Source organism: Hyperoodon ampullatus (assembly GCF_949752795.1).
Source record: "Hyperoodon ampullatus genome assembly, chromosome: 1".
Taxonomy (NCBI): domain Eukaryota; kingdom Metazoa; phylum Chordata; class Mammalia; order Artiodactyla; family Ziphiidae; genus Hyperoodon; species Hyperoodon ampullatus.
Window position 1 is genome coordinate 92,459,542 of NC_136914.1, and position 23,656 is coordinate 92,483,197.

Below are 23,656 nucleotides of genomic sequence, written 5' to 3' on the forward strand. Positions count from 1 at the left end.
AAAAAAAAACACCTCACCTCCTTTCTGATTCCCCATGACTCCTTCTTAAGAATATTTGACTGTCTTTCATTATTTTGAGATGTTTCAGTATTTGATGACATTTCTGTCTTCTAAGAACAGAATATTTCATTATTGCTCCTGATGTTTCCTTCTATGTAGAAGGACAACAATTAGCATAACATTTCTGAACTTGCCTCACCTCCTTCAATCAATCACTTTTCCCCTGGGTTGTCAGGTTCTACTCATTCTGCCTAGGATAGGTTTTACCCTTGGAAAGAGGGAAAAAGACTTTCTCTGGTCCACTGCTGATGCTGAGTGGGTAAACCTTCCAACCCAAGAATTTGGTGTTAAGAATCTCACTTGCCCATAGATGTAAGCCACATTCTTTAAGGTTCACTGTATCCACCATAAAACTGGTATTTTGGCCTCTGCCTGCCAACTCTTTATTCCATATTCAATTTAGAATCTGGATGGTTAAAGGAGTGTTAGTTACTCTTTAATACTACCATTTCTAACACTACCTATGGTTGGCTCATATCAGTCAAATCTAGTACAAAGGGGATGCATTAAAGTAGATAATACATACTAGTCAAAAGGCTGTTTCAGTTTGCCATATACCAGGCAGGACTTTGGGGGGATGGAGGCAGGAGAATAATAAGGTAGTACTTATATAAGTTTATTCAGTAAGTAGTTTTCAGCACACAGTAATTTTAGATAAGAGAGTCACATAGCATTCATTATATTGCCCCAACTTAAATCTTCTCATACACTCCCTCTTTCTGTGAATGGATTCTGAAATTGCCCAGGCTAGAATACTTGGCATGTCTTCAAATTCTTCTTAAACTTCTACCATTATATCAGTCACCACTCTATTAATTCTCTCACTTAAATACTCAACTACTCCTTTCTTCATCCTTCCTATTACTGACTTGGTATAAATTCACATCATTTCTTACCTAGATATTTTAATAGTCTCCTGATCAACAGTCTCCTAGCCTCCAGTATTTCTTGCTTTTATCTCAAGCAGCTCATTGCTCCTAGGCTGGGCTCCTCTATGGATGCATGGGAGGGTTGAATTTTATGAGAAATATTTTAAATTTATGCTTTTATCTAGATAATCCACAACTCTGACCAGCTGCTCAAAAAAAAGTTCCTTAATTTCAAAACAGTTAAGAATCACTGCACACCACACAGTATGAGTTAGTTGAGCCGACAGCTATCAACGTTATTCCTCTCTACACACTTTAAGGATACAGCCCAATTGATGAACAAATTAACAAACTGCTACATCCATACACCTGAATATTACTCATTAATAAAAAGGAGTGAACTACTGATAGAAGCTACAACATGGATGAATCTAAACCGTATCATGCTAAGTGAAAGAGGCCACTCAAAAGGCTATATACTATATGATTGCATTTATATGACATTCTTGAAAAGATAAAACTCTAGGGACAGGAAATGGTTCCATGGTTGCCAGATATGAGAGCAAGAGGAGAGACTGCTTACAAGGGGTACAAAGGGAATTTTTTGGAGTGATGGCACTCCTCTTATATCTTTTTTTTTTTTTTTTTGCGTTACACGGGCCTCTCACTGTTGTGGCCTCTCCCGTTGCGGAGCACAGGCTCCGGACGCGCAGGCTCAGCGGCCATGGCTCACGGGCCCAGCCGCTCCGCGGCATGTGGGATCCTCCCGGACCAGGGCACGAACCTGTGTCCCCTGCATCGGCAGGCAGACTCTCAACCACTGCGCCACCAGGGAAGCCCCCTCTTATATCTTGATTGTGGTGGGTGGTTACATGACTATATGTTGTTCAACAAAACTACACACTATATAGGATGAATGTTGCTATATGTAAATTATACTTTAATAAACTTGATTATAAAAAAAGCAAGCAAAACAACAACAAAAAACCTACCCATCCCCCCTCAGTTCCCACTCTGGAATCAATAAATCCATCCATCACATCATCCACCAGAGAACTCATTCAACAGAAAATCTGTACCTGCACTTTGCCTGCCTAAAAACTTATTATGGCTCCTCACCAAGCATGAAATTTAAAGCCTTTGGAACGTGGCCCCAGTGTCCTTCCTCATCATCTTTATCACCCTTCCCTCCTGATCTCTTACCTCTCCCTCAGTCATTCATCCCAACCTTAAGCTCTACTAAAAAATTACCTAAAAAGAATTCCCAGAACAACCCATGCTCCTTCTTACATGTTTGCACACATAGGGAGCTTTTAAAAGAATACTGGTTCCAGCCTCTGCCCAGACCACTTTTAAAAATCAGACTTTCTGGGGTGGTTCAAAAGTGAGAACCACTGGTCTAGAAACGGCCACCCCTTAAGAGAATATTTGTACCTAAACCCTATGAAGGCACATATCATTCATACGTGAATTTGCTAAGCTCTGTGCTTCCTCATAGACTATGAGTTCCTCATAGACAAGAGTCTTGACTGTTTGATCTTTATGTCTGCACTTTTCAAACTTTATGGCACCTTCAGATCACCTGAGGATCTTGTTAAAATTGTGATTCTTAAGCCTGGGGTGAAGCCTGGGATTCTGCATCTTTAATTTGCTTCCAGATGGGCTTGAGGCTGCCAGTCCCCAGGACACACTGAATAGGGAGGTTTTATGTCACTATCACCTAGCACAGAGCCTACATATAAAAGTTGCTCAATAAACATTTATGAAATGAATCGAAATCATCCATGTCATTCTTTACACTCCCCTAAGTAACCACAATTGTAGTGATCTTGCAGGATTATACAGAAAGACTCTTTCACTGACTGCACTTCATTTTTTTTTCTCTAGGTATGACAGAATACAGTTCTTGACAAATGGTTAATTCTAACCAACTCTCACTTACTTTAGTGGCAGATAATAGGTCAGGTAGTAAAATTCTTCTGGGTTACACGTATGGCAAATTACTCTTGTACTTATGTTCTTAGTCTTATACTTAGGGGGAAAACACACATTTAAAAGAATAAAACATTAAATCATTTTAAAGGCATATCATTAATTAATAAAAGTATTAAAAACATATTCCCCATTATGTACCAGGCAGTGTCCTAGGAGCTAGACATGTTAACTTATTTTACCCTCTCAGTCTTCTGGTGGGTACTATTATTATCCTCATTTCACAGATCAGGAAACTGACTTATGACTAGGGAGGGGCAGAGCTAAGGCTACTGTAACCAGCCACTCATGCCTATTACACAACCTAGATAGTGGTAGCAGTTACCATACATTGAGGATCTACTGCAATCCCCTTACTCCTTACATATATCATCCTGTATAATGTAAATCTGAGCATGTCATATCACAGCTCAAAACCCTCCAAATTTCCCATCATACTTTGGTTTTTACTCTAAGTCTTTACTTTGCCCTACAATGCATTCCTTCTGCCTGTCTCTCCAACATTATCTCCTATCACCACCCTCCTTGCTTGCAGGGCAAGCTGAAGGAAGCCACACGAGCCTCCTCAAACATGTCAAGCATATTCCCACCTCAGGTCCTTTGCACTTGCCATTCCCTGGGTCTTATATGTTCAATACCAAGGCTGTCACATGGCCTGCTTCCTCTCTCTTGTCAATCTCTGCTCAAATGTCACATCCTCAGAGAGGTCTTCCCTAGCTATGCTATCTAAAATGGAGACCCGGGCTTCCCTGGTGGCGCACTGGTTAAGAATCTGCCTGCCAACGCAGGGGACACAGGTTTGAGCCCTGGTCCAGGAAGATCCCACATGCCGTGGAGCAACTAAGCCTGTGCGCCACAACTACTGAGACTGAGCTCTAGAGCCTGCGAGCCACAACTACTGAGCCCACGAGCCACAACTACTGAAGCCTGAATGCCTAGAGCCCGTGCTCTGCAACAAGAGAAGCCACCGCAATGAGAAGCCTGCGCACCACAACGAAGAGTAGTCCCAGCTCAACGCAACTAGAGAAAGCCCGCGCACAGCAACAAAGACCCAACACAGCCAAAAATAAAAAATTTTTTTAAAGCTTAAAAAATAATAAAATAAAATAAAATGGAAACCCTATCACTTTTTAATCTCTTATCTACTGTTTTAGTTATATAATGGATGGATGGATGGATGGATGATTCCATATGTTTCCAACAGCACTTCAAGGTCACTCTTTTCCCCTGTTTACAAATGAGAAAACCCTCAAAAGGCTCAATGAGAATCAAACAACAAGTAAGTCACTAAGCTAAGACTTGAAGTTATTATACTGGTCTGGATCTAACACCTGCAATCTAGTCAGAGCCTTAAATGGCTTCTCAATTGTTCCTCATACCTATGCTTATTTTAAACAGTATCCTCTGAACCCTAAAATAAAGATATTAGTTGGTTATTTTGCATTTTGTGGAAAATCAGATTAGAGGAGATGGGGGAGGAAAGAATAAGTCACTTCTTTGAATACTAAGGCAGCACCAGAGTCCAACAACTGTGTTTAGTCTCGGAAGCTGCTAGCTTCTAGAGGCCATATCAGCATCATCTCTACTAACCAGGACGATGATAGCCTCACATATGAGAGAGATGATGGGCACAGGCTCTAGAGCAAGCTGCCAAGGTTCAAACCCTGACTCTGCCATTTACTAGCTGTGTGATCTTGGGTAAGTTAGTTAACTCCTATATGTCTCCGTTTCCTCATCTGTGAAACGGGGATAATTATAAAAGAATTATTATGAATATTAAAGGAGTTTATATATGTAGATTGCTGAGAAAAGTAGTATGCTCTCAAATGTTAGCCACTATTAATAGTCTCAAATTTCAAGACTTTAACAAAATAATATACAATCACACCTTAAAGCAAATATAAATGCACAACTATACCATAATCCCAGGATTAAGAACCACCCATTGGATTGGGAGTTAACCTTTAACTGACTAAATTTAATTTTAAAGTTTACATGAAACTAAAATTCAGGAGAATTGAACCAAGAAAGGAAATTTAATTCCCAGGGTTACCGCCACCTCCTATCTTTTGATCTTGAACTTGTAGACTATCAACAAAGCTCTCTAGTCGATCTCAAGAGCCAGAAAAGAATGGAAAGAAAACCAGACTCAAACTTTTCGAGATTCATAAATCACATCTACCTCTTTAATTGTCCCTTGAAACAAATTAGAAGCCAGAACAGTCCGTAGAATGCTGTATTTAAATCCCCTATGCAAACATGCCTGAAGCACTCTGCAGAGACACAAGCTTCTGTGTGGTCTAGACATGGTAGAAGTATGCCAAAATCATAGCAACAGACACTGGTGGCCATTTACTTCTCAAACAATTGCAACAAACTTTCTCTATTTTTCAGCCCTGAGAGCTTATCAACTGCTTCAAGGGAGCAAGGAACTTGTCTATCTTGTTCACCACTGTTTCTCTAGACCTGGAATAACGCTTGGCACATAGTAGGCACTCAATAAATGTTTACTGAAAAAAAAAACCCAACTATTAGACAAAGTGGTATTACTTTCAGCAAAGATGATGACAAAAAGAGACATTTCTCAAAATTGTAAGCATGATATTAACACTGCCGAATATTTATGAACTGTTGGAGGTGATTTTTGGTAGTGTCAGTTTTACATCCAAGAATATATACATAAGCATATAAATCTTCTAATGGTAAATTATCAAAAATGGCATCCAAAATATTTAACAACAAATAACAAATTAATATACTAGGTATATAAATTAACATCTAAATAAAAAACTAAAAATGTATTTCCCTTTGATCGCTATATTAAAACTGCTGTCACATAACTTAAATTGAAATTCAAACCATTCAAGTCATTCCGATAATTTCCAATTACCTTTTGATTTTTAGAAACTGTTGGTGTAATCATCTATATGCTACAGCTATCCCTGGCTAAACAATGCCCCACATTCTGTCTAAACCACAATATGATGCAAGAAACCACACCGGTATATGTATAGCTGATTCACTTTGCTGTACAGCAGAAACTAGCATAGCATTTTAAATCAACTGTACTCCACTAAAAAATTTTAAAAAAAAGAAAAGAAAAGAAACCACACCAAATTCTTGTAACAACAAGTCATGAGCTCCCCAGCTCCTTATGCTTGTGGCAACCAGGAAACATCAGTAAAAAAAATTGAGCATGGTGATCGGGTATGCTCCTGGACGCCAGAGCCTGGATCAAGGCTGGAAAGCACCCGTGCCAAAAATAATGCCACCAACACCACCTACCCTACCACCCCATCCAATTTTGGGCCACTCTGGAGCAGAGAAGTGCTGCATCTCTACAACCATCACTACCAGCATGAGTTCCCTCTGCTGCCTCAGCACCCCTGGGGGTCAGCTGCATCCACACCAGAATGCTCCTAAGTAAGCCCTGTGACTCGCCTCCACCAGGCAACAGTGACAGGTAATTCTCAACAAGTAGAGAATTTCCCTTTACTGGCTAGTACAGAAGTACTCTAGTATTTAAAAAGCAGGTTTGACAATACAGCCACAAACCAACTGAAAACCAGCCCTGAGGATTACCAATATGGAATAATAACACTATGTTGAAACATTTTTGAAATAAATGAACCATTAAACTGACCATCTGGAAGGTAGTTTGGAGGGTTATCCAAAAGGTATCCGTTAAAAAAAACTTCAATTTATAAGTGATTAGGACATAGTAACAAACTTGTTCCAATTAGTATCTATCCTCCAAAATCTACCCTCCACCAGCCAGATATAATTTTGATCCCTTCTGAAGGAGAGAATGTCATAATTTAAAAATGGGAAGTAGATCATGGACCTTTTCTTGGCTACACGATGCCAAAGCTGACTGGTTTCAGAGGGGACCACAAATCAAACTTGCTCCATGCACCAGTAGAAAGGTAAATAGGTTGAGCCCCAGGGACACCCCTTTATGCCACCCACTCTGGCTTCCCTTTATCTCCTATCCCACCAGGCCACTGCTGCTGCCACCCACCACCCCATGCAGGCACCTCTCCCCTCTCAGGAGATCTCACCCCACTTGAGCTCCCTCACCCAGGCCTGGTAGTGTTCTCCTCCCTGCATGGACACCTATCTTGCTTAGCCCCACCTAGACGCTTTTCCACTGAATTATTCAGGGAAGTACGAAGAAAGCAGAGTTCTTATAATTTTAAATGTACTTGGGAAATACCTCAAGGTATTTTTGGGAGGTTCCCTCCCATTGCTTTATCATCAGCTTGCACAGTTCTCTTGGCATTCTATCGAAAACAATACTTTCATGGTTCCTCCTAAGCCCTGGACAAAGTAAATGAATTTTTCTTTCTCTTTACCTGTTGCCTTGAATTTACCCAGAGAAACCTCCCATTTGCTCCCTTTGAACAATGCCCCTTTTAACATTAAATATTCTTTTACATGGTCTCATGTACCTAAAATGTCTTCTCCCACACCAGTTTGCTTAATGAGTACCTTCACCAATTTAAAGCACACCCTGGAAGCCCACCTACTGGCAGAAGAAAGTGAACACTTTCTTAAGTTAAGTGAACACTTAACTCTGACAATCCAGAAAACAAAAGATGCTGACCTCGGACACTAATAGAAATATTGGAGCAATCCTGTCACATCTGGCCTACTACTTAATGTTTCTGCTTTTCTTTTTTCCAGTAAAGAACAACTTCAGAGCCTCTATTTTTTATTCTTGAAATGATAAATAATATTTAACTCACCTAATTTGTTGAGAAGATCAAATAAGGTAATGTGGAAGTGATTTTTATCCATTAAATAATCACATAAATGTGATTAGCTAATATTATTATTTCCTTTCTCAAATACTACTGTGGGCCCAAATTGTCAAATTTTAGAGTATTCAGAAAATGTGTGCCCCGCTGCATTTGTGAATGACTAGTGATGCAACTTAGGAATCTCAGAAGTATTTTCAATCAGAAAAAATAAGTATACTAAGCTCAATGAAAGTCTAGTTGGCAGCAACCTTTAATTCACCTGTTCATTCATCCATTCATTCATATTTACTGAATACCTACTATTTTCAAGGCACTCTTCTGAGTGCTAGTTAATAAACAGTAAACAAAATAGAGCCCCTCCCTTCACGAGCTTCCATTCAAATGGGAGGAGACAGGCAACTGACAATCAGTTAGCATGTTGGGTAGTGGTAAAGACTATGACAAATAAAGCAGGGTAAGGGGTTAGAGAGTGTCTAAAGAAAGTGGTCAGGGAAGGCTTGTCTGAGGAGGAGACATGTGAGTGGAGATTTGAAGGAAGTGAGCGACAAAACCATGTAGACACCTGAAGGAAGAGCATTCCAAGCTGAGCTGCACAAGAACATCAAAGGCCCTGGGGCTGGGACATACTTCGCATGTTGAGAAATGGCAAGGTGGCCAGCATGCCAGGAGAGCAGTGTGTGGGGGAAGATCAATAAGGGATGAGGTGGGATAGGTACACACAGGCAGATGATGTATGGCCTTGAAAACCGTGCTAAGGAACTTAGATTTGATGGTGGGTGTGATGGGAGGGTTGTGAGCAAGCAAATAACATGTCGTCAGTTTTATGTTTTGATGGGCTTACACAAGAAACTGCATGATCTGTATGTCTTCTGTACTTCTTTAATATTTGTATTTTTTTAACTATTTACATCCTCTACTCTGTTGTGACAAATGCTGCTTTCAGACTGAGTAAAATGGATTCTGATAATTGAATATTGGATTTGGTGACATGGAGGCCACCAGTGATCTTGACAAAGGAAGTTTCTGAGGAGTACTGAGGGGCAAACAGCCTAATTGAAGTCAAGGGAAAATTGAAGCAGATGATTGCAGAGATAGCAAGTACAGACAAATTTCTAAGTTTGCTAAAAATGGAGCATAAATGAAACTGAAGTTGGAGGAGCCTGAGGGGTCAAGAAAGGAGATGTTCCATTCTGTGTGTATGCTGATGGGGAAAACCTAGTAGAAAAGACTGTTTTAAAAAAATGATGAAAGGGGAGGGTATTTGAAAGAAGTAAACCTATGAGAGAAGTGAAAAAGGAAAAGATCTAGTCTGCAAAGGAGGAAAAGTTGGTACTAGATAGTAGCAGGGACAGTACATCTTTTAATATGAAGGAAGGAAAGAAAAATATGTGGGGTACAGAGGTAAAAAGGTTGGTAGACTTAGTGATCAGAAGATACAGAAGTTTTCTGGTGGCTTATATAAAAGCAAGAAAGCTGAGGGGGTGAACATGGGGAGGGAAATCTGGAGGCTTGAAGAGAGAGAAAGTATAAAATAATTGTGCTGAATGGCAACTTTGTCTTCCTAGCGCCCTTATTTTCTAAATCATTCTTGACTACTTCGTATTGTAAGCTTTTAGAGGACAAGAAGCTACACGTACCTTGTTTTTTCTGTATTTAGAAGAGTCATATACAAGGAAGAGATGCATAATATGTAAAGGAGTAGTTGCTATGATGCTGGATGGCCAGGACATTAAAGTTTGCCTAACTGGAGTCTTTGGGCCGGGGACACAAAAATATGTGACCTTGATTAATTATGAAACAATATGTCACATTTTGGGCAAAAAGAAATAGAAGCATAAGCAGTATATACCACACACTCAAAAACTCAACAAGCATATACTCACACATCAGGTGTTTTTAATCCTCTAAGAGTTCAGGGGTGTTACAATGATTACTTTTATTTAAATCACACTGACAGGCTGAGCACCTGGTTACTTCAGTCACATAATTAAGCTTACATCTCAGTATTACCACTTAGCTTACTTTCTATTTTATGATCTGAACATGAATCTTATAAGGTCAAAAATTCAAATGCACCTGTTGTGGTTTTTTTTTAACTTCATTTGACATTTTTTTTTAACCTACTGAAGGGAATGCTTACCAAAGTCAGTTTCCTGATTATTCTCCCTGAACTTGGGTGTGGCCAGCCTACACTAACAGCAGCATTACATCTACCTAATTAGAGAACAATAAAGTTGACCTTTGAAAATAAATGCACATGTCAAATATCAGAAAATGTTTTTTCTTCACCTATTTTAAGGGTAACATTTGTTACTTATGTGTATAAATATTATTACAATTTGGGATTACCCAATCTTCAATAGAATGAGAGCTAAGAATAAATAAACGTTTGAAAATATTTTCACCAGAAAATGAGACTAAATACAATTGTAGATATTTTCTACAATTCTGTTTAGCCTCATTTTCTGGTGAAATTTAAGTTCAGCCTCATTTATTAACACTCATGTAAAGAATCTTGAAAGTCAACTAACTGTAATATTTTCGTGTTTTGTGGTACAGGTTACCTCCACTTGTTCACCTGTTAATACTTCTCCAACAACTTAAAGCTTTCTTATGAAGGATTGTTGTGAATACTGATATTTGCACATTTCGAAAAGGTTCCCAGGTGGACAGCTCTCCTCCATGTCAGCATAAGTCTGGTTCTCCCATCTCTGAGCTAGATGCAGTTGTTCTTGTTTAAAAGGGCAGTGTACGCTGAGGATGTATTTACCCAAGACAGCATTTAACAAATTGATTTTAATTGCTGATTTGCTCGTCTGTATCCCCCCTCTAGACGATAAACTGCGGGATCAGGGACTGTGTCCAACTAGCTCTTCTTTGACTCCTCAACCTGACACATAGTTAGAGGTCAATAAAATATATGTTGAATCAGTGAAAGTCCCAGCACTTTGGAAAGCGGTTATGAAGCCTTCCACAGCAAACGCCACTTACCTGTGAGATCCAGAGTTCTGTCCACAAAGACCACTGATGCCCTGCCTGTGGCGGTCTTCCTCCTGTTCTTGGCGGGAGCAAAATTGGCCAGATCTGCAGCGATGATCCGACTGAGGGAACCTACAGCAAAACACTCCTCCCGTACCCCTAAATGCTCACACAGGGAACTGAGGCCGGACACCAGGCACCTAATCGTCAGCAGCAGCTCAGGGGTTAGGGTAGTGGCATCCACCTCAGCCAGGCTTCCCAGCCTCCTCTTGTCCGGTCGGGCACGGTTGAGGATATGCACATCCTGGGGTAATAGTGGGAAAAGGGAAACAAAAGCTGGAGTCAAGGCAAGGTGGGGAGCAGCAGATGCGAGTAACAACGGGACGTGCAGCACCTCAGCCGTGTAGTTCATGTTGCCCATCCACTCACACAGCTTCTCCTCCAGTTGCTCGAACACTGGCTGCTGCCCTTCCAGCTCAGCCGCCGCCGCCGGCGGCACGTGATTAGCCGTGAGGTGGACTGCGTGATTCACAGCCGTGACCACCACACAATACTGGAAGTGACTGCGGCAGATGATGTCCCGTAGGGTCTCCACGGTCCGGCCTTTCAGCAGGCAACTCAACACAAACACCGCTTTGGGCTGCTCGGCTCCGCCACCAACTGCGGCGGGCTCGAACTCCCGCAGGTAACACGCAGAGTTCCCCACCGCCTCCAGCAGTCGTGAGGACCCGCAGCTCCAGTGCAGGCTCTCGGCGCAGGCGGCGTCCAGGTAGACCACGGCCCGTTTCACTTTGGCCAGGACCTGCTCCCAGGCTTGCTGGGTGAAGGACAGCACGCCTGGGGTGCTCATGGTGGGGATTCGCAGACTCAGGGCACCGAGCGCAGGAACTTCTCTCAGAACTCACAGCTTCCGGGAATTGGGCTCCGGGAGACATTGACAGTCAACACAGTACACGTGGGATGGCCTCCGACTCATCCAGTGTGGGCGCATGGTAATGACGTTACGGAGCGTGATTGGCTAGCGGGAGACGTCGTGGGAGAATGGTGAGAGCTGGGAATAAATGGGCGGGGCTCCGAGGCTCCCGGGCGCCTCAAAAGTTCGGGGAGGTGGGAAGGAGCTGCCCAAGAAAGAGCTGAGCGATTTTCTTTTCGTCTCCCTCTCTGCTCAGATTATCTTCGCTGCTCCTTGAGAAATCTCAGGAATGATAAATCCTAATTCTAAGTATGATATTTTCCTTGGATCTGAACGCATTTCTTTAAAAGTGATGTGTTGCCCACCAAAACTAAGAGCAGCCAGAGAAGATAAAAACAACCAACTGCTGTGTGATGTTTCTTAGTTTATACATTACTATCACATACATTACTGGACACAAACCTCTAACAGACATAACGGTTTCTCTTTCACTTTCTCCATCTTCCTTCCCTCATCTCATAGGCACTAAATCTTGATACACTTTAAAAATCTAGAATCCAGCCCTTTCTCCTCATCCATCCTTCCTCTCACTGCCTTAATCCACCGTCTTCGGTCAACTGAACAATAGAAGTGACCCTCCCCCACCCCCATCATTTCCCAGTTTTCCATCTCTTCTCCCTTCCATTCAGTTTGCTTCCTAGTAAACTAAGCTTGTTCAACCATTTTTCTGCTTAAAATCCTCTCCTGGCCCAGTTGCCTACAGAATACAGCCAGATGCGTTATAATGGCACCAAAAACCTTCATGATTTCTCTGTGTCTCTCCAGCTATCCCAGCTTAGAATATTAAACAGCTGCACAATGAAGTCAACAGATTGATCCCAGAATGTTTTACAGTTCATTCAATCACTATTTATAAAGCACTTATTAAGTGTAATCACTGAGTTAGGCTCCAAAATACAGTGGTTAATAAGATATATTACCTGATCCATGAAAAATTTACACCTCTGCTAAGTAGTTGCCATATCTGGGATAAGTTTTAACATATCTGTTTTCCTTAACATATCTGTTCTGCTAGATGGTGCGCTAGAAGCTTGGTATCCCCAACACTAGAAAATAACAGGTATTCAATAAATGTTTGTTGAATACATGCTCAGTTCATATCAGTATAATAAATAATATATTCAACCAACTTTTAATGGACATGTACAATATTCCAGACACCATGTTGGACACTGAGGATGTAGATAGAAGTAAGCCACAGTCTTGCCTTCAGAAGAATCTGAAACAAAAGAACCCACACATGTAAAGCAAGCAAATGCAATAAAACATTACAGAAGCAATGTTTTTAATTTTTTGTTTGTTTGTTTGTTTTGCCGCACCATGCAGCATGTACGATCTTAGTTCCCCAACCAGGGGTCAAACCCCTGGGCCAGAGCCCCCTACATTGGGAGCACAGAGTCTTAACCCCTGGACCTCCAGTGAAGTCCCAGAGCAATGTTTTTTTAAAAAAAAGTGTTCAAGAGTTATAAAGTGGGAAAAATAAACTCTAAGTGAAGCAGAAAGGGAAGTGGTCAGAAGAAGTTTCATATAGGACATAAGTTTTGAGTTGCCTTCAAAGAAAACCAGGTGTTCACCAGGTGTACAGGATGGGGAGGAGCTTTCCTGGCAGCGAACAAAGAGTGCAGCATGGGGCTTCCCTGGTGGCGCAGTGGTTGAGAGTCTGTCTGCCGATGCAGGGAACACGGGTTCGTGCCCCGGTCCGGGAAGATCCCACGTGCCGCGGAGCGGCGGGGCGCATGAGCCATGGCCGCTGAGCCTGTGCGTCTGCAACGGGAGAGGCCACAACAGTGAGAGGCCCGCGTACCACAAAAAAAAAAAAAAAAAAAGAGTGCAGCATGAACAAAGGTATAGAAGTATGAAACCTTACAGCATGTTCTCTAGAGCTACAAATGGTTTAGTATACCTTGAATGCACTGTTTGAAGAGAGGCCCATGAAGAAATAGGAGCTAGGAACTAGAAAAGAAGGGAACAAGTTTCAAAAAGAATAGAGTGGTCAACAGTAGTGAGTGACAGAAAAGGGAAAAGTGAGATGGAATCTGAAAAAAAAAAGAGTTGGCAGAATATGAAATTAGGTTCAAAGAAAGTAGCTTGGCCCCTAAAATTCAAGGAGGGAACAGTTCTAGGATATAATGAGATCCATAGTGTGGCCCTAAATGCAGACTGCTGACGTGGATGAATGAAGATTGTTGAATAGTTAGATTCTAGGAGATCAAAAAACAGACGAGCAGAATGTGCAAGTTACTTGTTATGATGCCAAGTGGTAAAGGAACGGAAGACTGTGTACCAGACCCCAACATCATCTGTGAATAAGGGGAAATGAAGAGAGAGAGGCAGAGGTGGTTAATAAGGAGGTATGCACTGGCAAGGAGGAGGATTTTCAAAAGGAAGTGGCACCATAACAGTCTGGTAGTGGCCCACCAGAGCAAGGGAAATGGCAGTACTTCCTCCAGGCTCCATAGTACAACAAGGCGAAGAAAAATGGTGGGTCTACAGTAGAGAAGGATGAGGAGATGTGCTGTCCCTAGAGGGAAGTTAGATTTCAGTTTCAATGAATGAATAGAGACATCTCTGCTAAAATACTGAGAATGTGGGACATGTATATATAATGGAACAAAGTTAGGGACTGAGAGTTAGATACAGAGTTGGAATTCAGGCCTGAAGAAACTGGGAGGGAATAAGCACAGAGTATGTAAGGGAATGACACTTAAAGAGTTGACAAAAAGTGACTCAGAATGAGGAAATGTGGGGGACTGCATAAAGTTGGGCAATACAAAACCTGTACAGCCACATGCCACCCAAAGGGCTGCCAGATCATGAAGGGGCTTATAGATTATGTAGTTGGAAGTTGGGATTTTATTTTATGTGTAACAGGAAACTATTGAAGGGTTTGTGTTACTTGAATTGCAGTGGGGCAGTGGAGATGGAGAGAAGTAGACAGATTTGGGATATATTTTGTAGGAAGAAGTAATGGGTCTTGCTAATGGATTTTTATAGGCGTGAGAGAGACTCAAGAGGGAAAGGGGAATCAAGGATGATTCCTTAGGTTTTAGCTGAACAACGGGTTGGATAGTGGTTATTCATAATACAATGGAGAAGCTTGGGAGAGAATGGAAGTGGGACAGGACAGGTTTGGGAAGGGAATTCACAAGTTCTGTTTTGGGCATAAGTTTGAGATGCCTATTAAATACCCAAGAGAGGCATCAGGTGAAGCATCTGAGTGAGCAGCTTGTCCTGAGCTTAACGATAAATTAACAATGCAGACAGAAAATTGAGAGTCATAGATATATATCACATAGACAGTATTAAAAGTCATCGGGTTGGATGAAATAACCTTGAGGGACGGGGTAGACAGAAAAGAGTAGAAAACCCAGGAAAAAATTGATTTCTTGATCTCAGACATCATAGCAGGGTTAGATGAATTCTTGCTAAAATTGCATGCTTAAGACCATCAGGTTTACCTTATTTAAATGTGATTTGTTCTTTTGTAAATTTTTTTTTTTTTTTTTTTTTTTTTTTTTTTTTTTTTTTTGCTGTGTTGGGTCTTCGTTTCTGTGTGAGGGCTTACTCTAGTTGTGGCAAGCGGGGGCCACTCTTCATCGCAGTGCGCAGGCCTCTCACTATCACGGCCTCTCTTGTTGTGGAGCACAGGCTCCAGACACGCAGGCTCAGTAGTTGTGGCTCATGGGCCTAGTTGCTCCGCAGCATGTGGGATCTTCCCAGACCAGGGCTCGAACCCGTGTCCCCTGCATTAGCAGGCAGATTCTCAACCACTGCGCCACCAGGGAAGCCCGTGATTTGTTCTTTTCTGCTCAAAATAGCTAGCAATTATTTTCTATTCTCTTTTTTTTTTTTTTTTTTTTTTTTTTTTGCTGTACGCGGGCCTCTCACTGCTGTGGCCTCTCCCGTTGCAGAGCACAGGCTCCGGACACACAGGCTCCGCGGCCATGGCTCGCGGGCCCAGCCGCTCCGCGGCATGTGGGATCTTCCGGGATCGGGGCACGAACCCGTGTCCCCTGCATCGGCAGGCGGACTCTCAACCACTGCGCCACCAGGGAAGCCCTATTTTCTATTCTCTTAAAGTCAAGCATATCTCCATCTCATTTCTAAGTCCTCTCTATTCATGATCAACACTTAAGGATTTACTAAGCACTTTCCATTTGCTTGATATTGTAAGAGAGAATCTGGTGAACAAAAAAATTTTGTTTTCACCCTTAAAGAATGTGAAGTTTACATAGCAGTGTAGATGTGAATAGATGATACAATTGCCAGAAACAACTAGCAACATAGAATTTAGTGTTAAAATATGTCAGAATGCAGAGGAGGATGGATAATTGAGGCTTAATTCCTTGTTGTGGTATCTAGAGATGAAGGAAAACTCTACACCTGTGCAGTTTCTCAGGCTGTTCAAAGGACAGAAGGCCTAAGCCATAACATATGTTGAAGAAAGTAATCAATAAACAATTTATAATAGGATAGAAAAGAGTTTTATCTGCCAGACTGAGGACCACAGCCTGGAAGACAGCCTCTCAGATAATTCTGAGGAACTGCTCTGGAGAAGCATAGTCTTCAGCACAATTTTATGTCTTATCAGAAGAAAGAACATCAAACAAGTCAGGGAAACATTCTTACGTGGTTTCAAAAAAAAGGAAAAAGATCAGCAGGTACACAGTGAATAGTATGGCCTTGGCACCTGGAAAATTAGTCTTATCATTGAAGGAGTACCAGCACTACTGTCCCAGGAAAGGAGGCATTTTATTTTATTTATTTATTTATTTATTTATTTATGTATTTATGTATTTATTACTTTTTGGCTGTGTGGCATGAGGGATCTTAGTTCCCTGACCAGGGATCAAACCCACGCCCCTGGCAGTGGAAGCGCAAAGTCTTAACCCCTGGACCACCAGGGAAGTCCCTAATCTTTATTTTTAACGTGGACATTCTTCTGGTCAACGTGCCCTTTTCTTTAATAATTAAAGAAGAGGTACAAAGTATGTTTCATAGGCCACAAACAGGCTAGTTAGAATAAAATTCAAGTTAACTCACGGATAAGCCAGAATGACTTCCCCCTACCTCAATATATGAAAACTTCTTTTACCAGTCACCTCTAACTTGTCAAATGCTTTCACATTTGAAACTTCATTTTACCTTTGTTATCCTTCCAAGAAGTGAGTATAAAATGCTATTTTAATATATCAATTTACTGATAAGGAAAGTGAGGAACATTGAAATGACATAACAAAAGTTGGCAGCAAATAGTATAGTCGAGCCTAAATGCCTTATCTATTCAAAACACATCTATGTGTACTTACTATCTACTAAATACTGAGCAAGGCACTTTTATTTGATCTTTACCTCCTGTCATCATTTTAATCATCATCTACTGAGCATTCCCTTTTAGTACTTCTCAGAGATAGATACATTAAAACTGTTGCTTTGTTGTTTTTGGCTTTTTTTTTTTGCCAAGAACCAGCAGATCTCTCTCACACACACACCAACACAGACACACACACACACAATGGAAAACAAATATCAGAATATATGGCATATCGTAGTTTGATAAGGTCATACTTTTATATAATATCTTCAAGCTACCTATCTTTGAAGTCTCCCCTCGTGGGAGATAAAGATACCTTTAACTAAGGAAGTCTATCCAGGCAAAGAACTCAGTTTGGAAGCAAGGAAGGAAGAGGTTTTTTAAGACTGGTTATTAGTGATTTATGGGCTTCTCTGCTTATGAAAATCTTCATTTTCAAAGCTTAACTCAAATGCTACCTCCACCATGAAGGCGATTCTGATGCACCAATTATTATTCATCAATTCTTCAGTTTAAGTAATGCCTTGTAAGACAAGCTCATTTCAGGCAGCTGAAAGGAGAAAGAGGCTCTTCAGCAAAAGGCAGTTGGTTCTCCCATGAAACCATCATTACAGACTCATAGAATGATAAATAGAAACATAAACAGACAGGACTGTGAGTGAGTGCCTTATGACACTCTCGAGCAGAATGTAAAATCTTCACTTTGTTACTGTCAGTAGAGGCCAAGAAGCTCTCCTAAGTGCTAGGCACCACACCAGGAATTAGAACGACATATAAGAAGATGCCCTGTTTGAGGGAGGATTTGGTGAAGTCTTAGGAAAACAGATACGTAGTCAAATAATTACTATATGATGTGATAGACACATGCCACGGAATCGGCATAGTGTGCAGAAAGGAATGATTAGCTCTGCACTCCCCACTCCAGAATAACTCTAATCTCATCTGTATATCCTCTCTCTCCCTCACTCCACTCCAGCTACATTTGGGTTCTTTGAATGCTCCAAGTACGCTTCTGCCTCAGGGTTTTTGCACTTCCTATTCTCTCCACCTGATAGGGCTTCTCCCAGAAATCCACAATGGTTTACTTCTCTCCATTCAGGTCTCTACTCTTGTACTACCTCATTAGAGTGGCTTTCCCCGGCCACTTGATATAAAATTGCATCCTATCCCTCTTCATCACTTTGCTCGGGGTCCCCCTTTCCTGCTTACTCTACTTTATAATCCTTATCACTATCTGACATACTGTACACTTATATGTTTATTGTCTGTCTCCCTTTCATTAGAATGAAAGCTTCACGAGAGGAAGGACTTTGTTTTACTCATTGCTGAATCTACATAGTTTAGAAGCGTCCTTGGCACTTGGTAGACCCTCCATAAGTATTTATAGAATAAATAAAGAAATGGGATTCAGGAAAGATTTCAAAAGTTGACTATATCTCAACAGACTTTAGAAATACGCAAGGGATTATCCTCTTCAGATAAAGGAGGCTGAGAATAAGAGTGGAGGAATGTTCAAAGGTTAGGGAGATTAAAACCACATGATTTGTTTAAATAGCATGAGATGGTGTGGCACTGGTGGTATAAAAACACTTTGTGCTCCTATTAAGACCCACTTTTCCCTTGTAGGTGAGTTAATTGTTTACCACCTTTCTGCCTTTCTCAATAAATTGAGAGCTCTCAAGGGCAGGGGCTGTGCTTTTATTTCCCAAGTTCTTAAGCAGCGGATATTCAATAACTGTTAAATAAACGAAAAAATATGATGAAGCACTTAAAAAATGAACATAGTTTGACATACACAAATATGGAAAGGACCTCCAAGACACTGCTGAGGAAAAAAACAAACCAACCAATCAAATAAAAAAATCTACACAATGATACATACAATATTGTACCCCTTAAGACTCATTAATCTCAGGTTCTTTCACCAAAACAATACACGTGTAGCAAATATGTATAAAATTTCATAATGCTGCACGTGAAACAGAAAAAAAAGGGCTACTTCTGGAAAGGAGGGTAGTGGATGAGAAGGTCTTTGACTTTTTGACAACGAGAATGCATTATTCATTTTTTAGTTTGGCTTTTGTTTGCTGTTAAAATTAATTTTTCAGTTAAGTGGGCATGAATTATGATTTCTTCTCTAAGGAGAAACAGGGACTGATAAGGCAACGATTCTGGATCAAGTCTGATACAAGTAAAGAATGAAACAAGGCCTTCCGGAAGATTTAATAAAAACAAAACAAAACGAGAAAGCAAGCAACAAACGCAGAAAGTAACCACGGTACACTCTCCAGCAACAGCAATACAGGTTATCAGAAGGAACGTTGGGGGAGGGGAATCGTAGCCTACGTAGGACGTCACAGGAGAAAGCCACGCTAAAATGCAAGCGAGATCCCGTGGGGGCGGGGCCAACTACGGTGCGCAGGCGCAACCAGGCTCAGGTGGCCGCCGCCGCGGAAGCGAAGCCACCTAGAGACTCCGAGCTGCTTGGGTGCTGCTGCGCGTGCGTTTGCGCGGGCGGCGCGGCGCCGGAGTCGTGTTCTTTGCCGCCTCCGCTGCCGGGGCCATCTACCCCGGATTTGAGTCTCGCGCCTTCTTCGTTCGCTCGCCGGCGGGTTCGCGCCCCTCTCGAAACCCCGGGCAGCGAGGCTGGGGAAGGGTTGGAGGGGGCCGTTGATCGCCGCCTTTAAGTTGTGCTCGGGGCGGCCATGTCGGCCGGCGAGGTCGAGCGCCTAGTGTCGGAGCTGAGCGGCGGGACCGGAGGGGATGAGGAGGAAGAGTGGCTCTATGGCGGTACGGAACTTCCTGTCCCTTCTCTCTCTCCCGGGTTCTCTCAGGCCTCCCTTCCCGGCCCGCAAACGGCCGGCGTCCTGGGGCCCTCACGCCGCCGCCTGGGGCCTCTTGCATGGGGCCTCATGCGGCCTGACTTAGGCCGAGCGCGGCGTGCGCGTCCCCCGCCCCCCTTGCCTCCTCCCGCTCAGCCCACGCCCCCAACACGCACCCACCAGGTGGCGGCTGGGACCCTGCTGAGCAGGGGGCTAGGGGCCGGGCCCCCAGCCTCGCCGTCCACTCCACCCGGGCTTCTCGGCCGCCTCGCCTCTGTGCTCTTTCCTCTTGTTTTCTTATATCGATTCTAAGCTGGTTGGTGTGTCTCTTGCCCCTTGACTGTGGGATGCCCTTCCTGTCCCAGGAACAGTCATTCTGTAATAATAGATAAATAAAGTTGATGATGTAAAACTAACGTCTTGTTTCTTGATGGTCAGTTTGTATGGAATGCACCTGCAAGGGTACCTCCTTGTGTGAAAGTCGTGCTTTAAAAATAATTAATTAAAAGAGAGAGAAAGAAAGAGATGGAATACATTATGGCCCATAAAGAAAACCCCGAATGTCTCCTGTATTAAGGTGAAGTTTTTCTTTTTTAAGAGACTGCGTTTTAACCCACATAGAAGTACCTCATGTCCCTTAGGTTTATGGATTTCAGTATCACCTCGTGTATATCTTTTTCATAAAATAAGTTTATTCATCTCTTACTTCCCCCTTGAAAGGGAGTTGTTTGACATCTGGCTTTTAACTTCCATGAAGTCACAGTCCCTTCTTGTCTGTTGCCGGTACTAGATTTGAAAGTCAATGTTTGTTCCTTGCCTAAAATGCGTATTCTTGATTGTCTTTAGGATAGTTTAGTAAAAGTGCACGTTTGGGCACCACGCAGCTCCTTGATGATGTGACTTCGACAAACTTTGATAAACTTGTAAAATACGTTATCTTTGGCGGCAAGATTTAGCATTTGTAGTACTGTTTGAAATGTAAATGTATAGGGTTTCTTTTACAAAGGTCTAGAAATCTTTAATACTTCTTAAGTTTATTTTTATAGAAGTAAAGTCTGATTTTTTAAATTTCTTTATTTTTCATAAAAGATATATCTTGTTAAGTCATTATAAGGTGATCTAACTTTGGATGTGCTTATAGGCCCATGGGACGTGCATGTGCACAGTGATTTGGCAAAGGACCTAGGTTAGTGCTTGTGATGATCACTTCAGATTTTCATAATACTGGTTTCTTTAAGAGTGGATTGTTTGTTAATTTTATTTATTTATTTATGTATTTTTTTTGGTAGATGAAAATGAAGTTGAAAGGCCAGAAGAAGAAAATGCCAGGTTAGTGAAATTTCTTGTTGATGCTTTTGCAGATTGTGCGGTACAGTGGTTCTGTCAACAGATCGTCAGAATTATTTTGTTATAATCATTGGCTTGATTACATTTTGACAAAGATAGCAAGACACTGAGTCCTTTATAGTTTATTACTATTTCAGGATGTAATACCAATTCTGTTTATTTGCTAGTAGCCTAGGGGACAAAATGTTTTTGAAGTAAGGGTTTGGATGTTTTTCACTATTAAGTAACTTTGTACTCTTAAATGAGCTCAGTAGTGGAGTATACAGTATAACCATCAGACTACTAAGAAAAAAAGTTTTAACTTAAAAAATTTTTTAAAATAAAGAATTCCTTGGGTAACTACTTTTACAGCTTAATATTTTTGATGGTGTAATGCATTGTGGTTATAATTTCAATGTTTCGTATTTATTTAAAATTCGAAGTGGAATTAATGAATTTGTTATAAGATTGATTGCCTCTGTTAGATTACTAGAAAGATCTGAGTATCATTTACAGAACATATCAGGGAGCCAGAAACTTATTCTGAATTTCAGAATAGCTCATGGATACAAGTACATGGATATGCTGACATCACTGACCAGATGCCTTAGTGTCTTATAATGGGGGAAGCGTGATTACAAAAAGGACTTTTAAAGAATATTTGGGTTTAAAAAGAGGAAGAAATACGACTTCACACCCACTAGGATGGCTATAATCAAAAAGACAGATAGTTAACAGGTGCTTGTGAAGATACGGAGAAATTGGAACCCTTAGACACTGATGGTAGGATTGTAAAATGGTGCAACTATTATGGAAAACAGTCTGATAGTTCCTCTAAAGGTTAAACTTAGAGCTACCATATATAGCAGCATTCTTCATAATAGCCAAAAAATGGAAATAACCCAAGTGTCCATCAAATGGATAGATTTAGAAAAGTGGTATATCCATACAGTGAAATACTATTTGGCAGTAAAAAGAAATTAAGTACTGATATGTGTTACAACATGGATGAACCTTGAAAACATGCTAAATGAAAGAAGCCGGTCACAAAGAACTACATATTGTATTTCTTATTATATTAGATGTACACAATAGGTACATCCAAAGAGACAGAAAGTAGTAGTTACCAGGACAGGGGAAAATGGAGAGCGACTACAAATATATAAGGTTTCTTTTTAGGGTGATGAAAATGTTCTGGAATTAGATAGATGCATACATACATACATACGTACACTATTCTGTAAATATACTTAAAAACCTTTCAGTGGACTGTGAGTGGTATAAACCTTCAAATGAGTGGATTGTGTGGTATATGAATTGTATCTCAAAGCTGTTATTTTTTAAAAAGTTAATGGAGGGAAGAAGTGAGAAGTGGAAACAGCTCAGGGGGTGCTGAGATTATTGTTCCTCGCTTAAAAATACCACTATGTTGGAAGATTTTTTTTTTGTTTTTATTTATTTTTTTGGTTTGTTTTTTCTTTTATTCATTGCTGTATCATCTGAAATCTTGTCATTTAGGGTTTTTTGTTTTTTGTTTTTGTCCACCTTTGGTGGCATGTGGAACATCCCCCTGGGATCGAACCCCCCACCCTCTGCAGTGGAAGCTTGGAGTCTTAACCACTGGACCACTAAGGAAGCCCTTGTCATTTAGTTTTGAAATGGATGTATCCAACCCAGTTCCTAACCCTACTCTCAGTTAACCACAGAGTTGGGATTTGTGTAGTTTAATAGTTATGAAAGTAATATTTCTTCATACCCTGTTTTTTCAGTTGATCAAGAAATTAATGATAACAATCAGATACACATTTTTGTGAACTAATTTTTATTTTACTTTGTTAATATTAGTTCTTGGCTACAATTCTTGAAGTGTGTTTTCTGATTAAGTATTCCTTAATTCCTCAATACACAGCTTGATTAAATTGATTGGAGAGGAACCCTTCTCCCTTCCCTATCACTGTCAAAATGTCTTCATATTCCTTATTAACACTTTATCTGGAAAGCTATTAAGTTTATTTCATCCAAAGGAAAAGATCTACCCTTAAAATGTTATTTTTCTAGATAAAGCTTATAATTTTATCATGTTTTAGTGTTTTAATGGTGATAGAGAATTAAAACTTTAAAAAGTCTATTGGGGAAGAGAGCTCTGCCAAACCTGTGTTCTGCTATACAGTGCGGTACCTACTTCGTTGCCCTAACTGAGCCGAGTCTTTGCTATTAGAGTTTTCCCCAGCTTCTTTGTGATTAGCCCATCGTTAAAACTGTTCTTAACCATTGCACTGTGCTGTCTCTGATTGTCTTGTTATATATCCAAGTTGTGGCTAAACATACTGTTCTGTGACATAAAGAACAAGCTCAACTTACATCTGAGAAGTGTACTGTATAATTATAATTGCATTTTTTTTGGGGGGGTCAAGCAGTAGAACTATGAAAATTTAACAGATAAGTTTTCAGGTTTTGTCCTTCATTTTGCTTTGTTTGGAGATTGTGTTACAGAATACCACTATAGAGTTTAAATTGGTTTATATAGAAACTGCTTGACAAAAAGTGAAGTTTAGAAG

The 23,656-nt window shown here is 40.9% G+C and overlaps 2 protein-coding genes across 41 annotated transcripts in view; one reads left to right on the forward strand and one right to left on the reverse strand.

Annotated features, from left to right (window-relative positions):
• The window catches only part of SCFD2 (sec1 family domain containing 2), a gene marked incomplete at both ends in the record, with an annotated part of 402,315 nt that extends 390,802 nt beyond the window's left edge, over positions 1 to 11,513 (reverse strand). For both annotated transcript variants that reach the window (XM_079718752.1, XM_079718751.1), the window contains one exon: positions 10,676 to 11,513. In XM_079718752.1, coding sequence (XP_079574878.1) covers positions 10,676 to 11,513 — 838 coding nt within the window. The remainder of the gene's footprint in view (positions 1 to 10,675) is intronic.
• Positions 11,514 to 19,655: 8,142 nt separating this feature from the next.
• The window catches only part of FIP1L1 (factor interacting with PAPOLA and CPSF1), a gene marked incomplete at its 5' end in the record, with an annotated part of 65,905 nt that continues 61,904 nt past the window's right edge, over positions 19,656 to 23,656 (forward strand). For 21 of the 39 annotated variants that reach the window (XM_079702466.1, XM_079702482.1, XM_079702477.1 and 18 more), the window contains 3 exons: positions 19,656 to 19,740; positions 20,914 to 20,958; positions 21,062 to 21,101. In XM_079702466.1, the coding sequence (XP_079558592.1) occupies positions 19,656 to 19,740; positions 20,914 to 20,958; positions 21,062 to 21,101 (170 nt within the window). The remainder of the gene's footprint in view (positions 19,741 to 20,913; positions 20,959 to 21,061; positions 21,102 to 23,656) is intronic. The other 18 variants (XM_079702474.1, XM_079702473.1, XM_079702448.1 and 15 more) reach the window with 2 other exon arrangements.